Source organism: Capra hircus, chromosome 4, assembly GCF_001704415.2.
Source record: "Capra hircus breed San Clemente chromosome 4, ASM170441v1, whole genome shotgun sequence".
Taxonomy (NCBI): domain Eukaryota; kingdom Metazoa; phylum Chordata; class Mammalia; order Artiodactyla; family Bovidae; genus Capra; species Capra hircus.
This window is the reverse complement of record NC_030811.1, coordinates 13,115,938-13,119,739: the sequence shown is the minus strand read 5'-3', so window position 1 is coordinate 13,119,739 and position 3,802 is coordinate 13,115,938. Positions and strand designations below refer to the sequence as shown.

The following is a 3,802-nucleotide window of genomic DNA, read 5'->3' as shown; positions in this document are numbered from 1 at the left end:
GTAAAGAATAGCATATCCTTTGTTTACTGAGCTGCAATTATTTTAATGACTCTAGTGGAAAGAAGAAATTTTATTTAGGCTATTTTAAACTAGATAGGTAAACAGAAAGATAGATAAATAGCTAGTAGGAAGAAAGAAAGAATGAAAGGAAGCATGGAAGGATGGAAGAGAGGGAAGGAAGGAAGGAATAGATTTGACCAAGAATTTCCATGTCCTAGAAATTAGTATAAGAAAAGAAAATAGACATGAAAGTATATGTATGAAATATAGTCACTGTAGCACTATAATCCACACAACCTAGTTAGAAGATGATATACTAAGTAAAATGTTCATATTATACAGATGTTTAAAGTATATTGCAAATAAATAGTTGATATGAAAAATATACACGATGTTATTCTAAATGAAAGAAGACAGAGGATGAGATGATTGGATGGCATCACCGACTCGATGGACATGGGTTTGGGTGGAATCCGGGAGTTGGTGATGGACAGGGAGGCCTGGCGTGCTGCGATTCATGGGGTCGCAAAGAGTCGGACACGACTGAGCGACTGAACTGAACTGAACTGAGATACACAGTATTGTTCATATAATTTTAAATATACATGTGAAAATATAGGTATAGTGAAAATGGAAAATTGTTTATAGAAATTATTAACAATCATCAGCTTTGGACATATATTTTACATATGTATTTTCTCTTCAATGTTTTATGAATTTGTATGTTTCTCTAAGATAATTAGAAAACTTGATGTTAGAATCTCATATGATGTAGATGCTTCTTTACCCATAGTGTAAACCAGATCATTGAAACATTAATTTATAAGTCTAAAATTTCCAGAAGACTATAATTACCTGAAAACAAAGAAAATAAAAAACGGTTAGCAAGATAATTAATATGATTTGGTGATACTAAATCTACATTGCCAAAAAAACTACTGTATAAGATTGAGATTGTTCTTTATGATATAATGTTAATTTAGTAAAATAGATTTTGATCTCCAAAAGAAGTCAGTAAACGTGTTAAGATTAAACAAGTCAAGGTAAAAATCCATTATCCACTTAGCAATTGATATACTGTCCCAAATTATATTTATCCCTATTGCATGGGGATATCAGAAGTGTGGCAAAAGTGATGATAAAAAAATTATTATTAAACACTCAATATAAGCAGATATTTTTAAATGATTCTTCAATACAAGAAGACATATTTTAAGTGAAATAATTGCTTCCAACCTGAAATGGGAAATGTACAAGATGAGTATAGGACAGTTTGTTAAGCCAGAAGAAAGAAAGTACTTAAAACTTTACGGATTAAAAACTTTATAATGGAAATAACATTGAGGAACCACCTTAGCCAATGATCAACATCAACATTACTGGGACAAATTATCTGTGTATTAATGGAGGGCATTAAGAAGGACATTTTTTTTCTGCTAAAAAAAATGTTTAATCTGAGTTAGAACATGGACAATAAATGGAAAATGCATTGAGAAACACTTTACAAAACAAGAACTCATACTCTTCAAAAATATCACCGTCAAGGCAAGAAATGCAAAGAATGTAAAATTAGAGGAAATGATAGGATATGTGATATTGAATTTGAACCTTAAGACTACCAGGGCAGGAAATGCTGTATTTAGAGTAGTGAATCATGTTAATGTTACATCTCCTGTTTTTGGAAATTATACTGAGAATACATTAGCAAGTATCCATGTTATAGAGAAAAAATTCCAAAAGGTTTAGATGTAAATCGCCAATAGGTAAATATGGTTTCCCGTTAGTCTTATGGGGTCTCCAGAAAATTAAAACTATGTGCACACAAAGAAGATAAATGATAAGGCAAATTAAAAAAAAAACAGTTTGGTAAAATCTGTATAGTAGTATAGTTTATAGTCCCTGATACTTATTTGAAATTTTGGATTACTTCACATTAAAAAAAAAAAAGGTGAAGAAACTTAGAAAAACAAAATTCAGTAATGCAGGGATAAGTATACCAGCTTCCTCTTCATTCCCTTCTGATAAATAACTCCTATTTTCATTGTTATCCAGCTGTGACCTTCCCATCACACTTCACTCCTTGACAGACTGTCTTTAGGAATGGAGGGCAATCAATCATGGATTGCAGAATTCATCCTGGTAGGATTCCAGCTCAGTGAAGACATGGAATTGGTCCTGTTTGGTATCTTCTCCCTGTTATATACCTTCAACCTGCTGGCAAATGGCATGATCTTGGGTCTCATCTGCCTCGACCCTAGACTGCACACCCCCATGTACTACTTCCTGTCTCATCTGGCCATCATTGACATATCCTATGCTTCTAGCAATTTGCCCAATTTGCTGGCAAATCTAGTGAAACACAAAAAAGACGTCTCCTTTGTCTTATGTACTTTGCAGATGATTTTTAATTTGACTTTTGCTTCTGTAGAGTGCCTGACTTTGGTGGTGATGTCCTATGACAGGTTTTTGGCGATCTGCCACCCCCTGCAGTACACGGTCATCATGAGCTGGAGGGTGTGCTCATTCCTGGCCATCGCTTGCTGGGCGTGTGGATTTTCCCTGGCCATAGTCCAGGTAAGTCTGTTTCTACGGCTGCCCTTCTGTGGGCCCCAGAAGGTGAACCATTTCTTCTGTGAGATTCAATCTGTTCTCAAAGTGACCTGTGGTGACATCTGGATCAATGAAATGTTCCTCTTTGCTGAAGGTGTGTTTATCCTAGTTGTGCCCCTTTCCTTGATGTTGGTCTCCTATGTGCACATCCTCTGGGCAATCCTGAAGATCCAGTCAAAGGAGGGCCGCAAGAAAGCCTTCTCCACCTGCTCCTCCCACCTCTGTGTGGTTGGGTTCTACTTTGGCATAGCTATGATGGTGTACTTGGCCCCTGAGAGTAGCCACCGAGAGGAACAGAAGAAAATCCTTTTCCTGTTTTACACTCTATTCAACCCATTGCTGAACCCTCTTGTCTACAGTGTACGGAATGCTCAAGTGAAGGCTGCCTTCTACAGAGTATGGCAGAAAAAGAGGACAGTGTGAGGGAGGGTCCAGTTTTGGTTCACTGCATTTTCCCCCAGTGAGATGTGATTACTGATATACAAAACTCAACAAAATTTCCCGAGAAGATGCATGATTTCATGATGACAATTACTCAAGAGGAACATCAACATGATGGCAGAGTAAGATCCCCTAAGCCATTGTTCCTCCATGGAGACCAGAATATACTGGCCATATTTCCTTTCTGAAAATAACAGAAGTCAGATAAGAGGTGTCAGCACCCCAGACAAGCACAGCGCCAAGAAGAGATACAGTAAGTGAAGAGTTTATACAAATTGATGACACTTTGCCTCTCATAGCTGCCTCCTGTATCTGCCACCATGTGTCCAGATCAGGAGAAAATTCCCAACTCCCATCTCTTCTTCAAGAGGGAAAAAGAAAACTGAACAATGTGGATATTTTGTAGCTTTTCAGAGAGTGGCCTGAAGGTTAGTTTTCTCACTTGTTTCAGAGCACTGATGGGAATGGCAACTGGGATTCCTTGTAGATACCAAGGGAACGTTTCATGCAAAGATGGGCTCGATAAAGGACAGAAATGGTCTGGACCTAAGAGAAGCAGAAGATATTAAGAAGAGGTGGAAAGAATACATGGAAGAACTGTACAAAAAAGATCTTCAAGACCCACATAATCATGATGATGTGATCACTAATCTAGAGCCAGACATCTTGGAATGTGAAGTCAAGTGGGCCTTAGAAAGCATCACTATGAACAAAGCTAGTGGAGGTGATGGAATTCCAGTTGAGCTATTTC

The 3,802-nt window shown here is 37.3% G+C and overlaps 1 protein-coding gene across 1 annotated transcript; it reads left to right on the top strand.

Moving 5' to 3' along the window:
* Nucleotides 2,101-3,033, top strand: LOC102188562 (olfactory receptor 2A2-like). The gene has a single exon (XM_013963481.2). It carries the CDS (start codon nucleotides 2,101-2,103, stop codon nucleotides 3,031-3,033), a length of 933 nt encoding a protein of 310 aa, XP_013818935.1.

Bases quoted from the DNA above. Each gene is read 5' to 3' on its own strand.
- LOC102188562 (XM_013963481.2), top strand. From the start codon at position 2,101: ATGGAGGGCAATCAATCATGGATTGCAGAATTCATCCTGGTAGGATTC.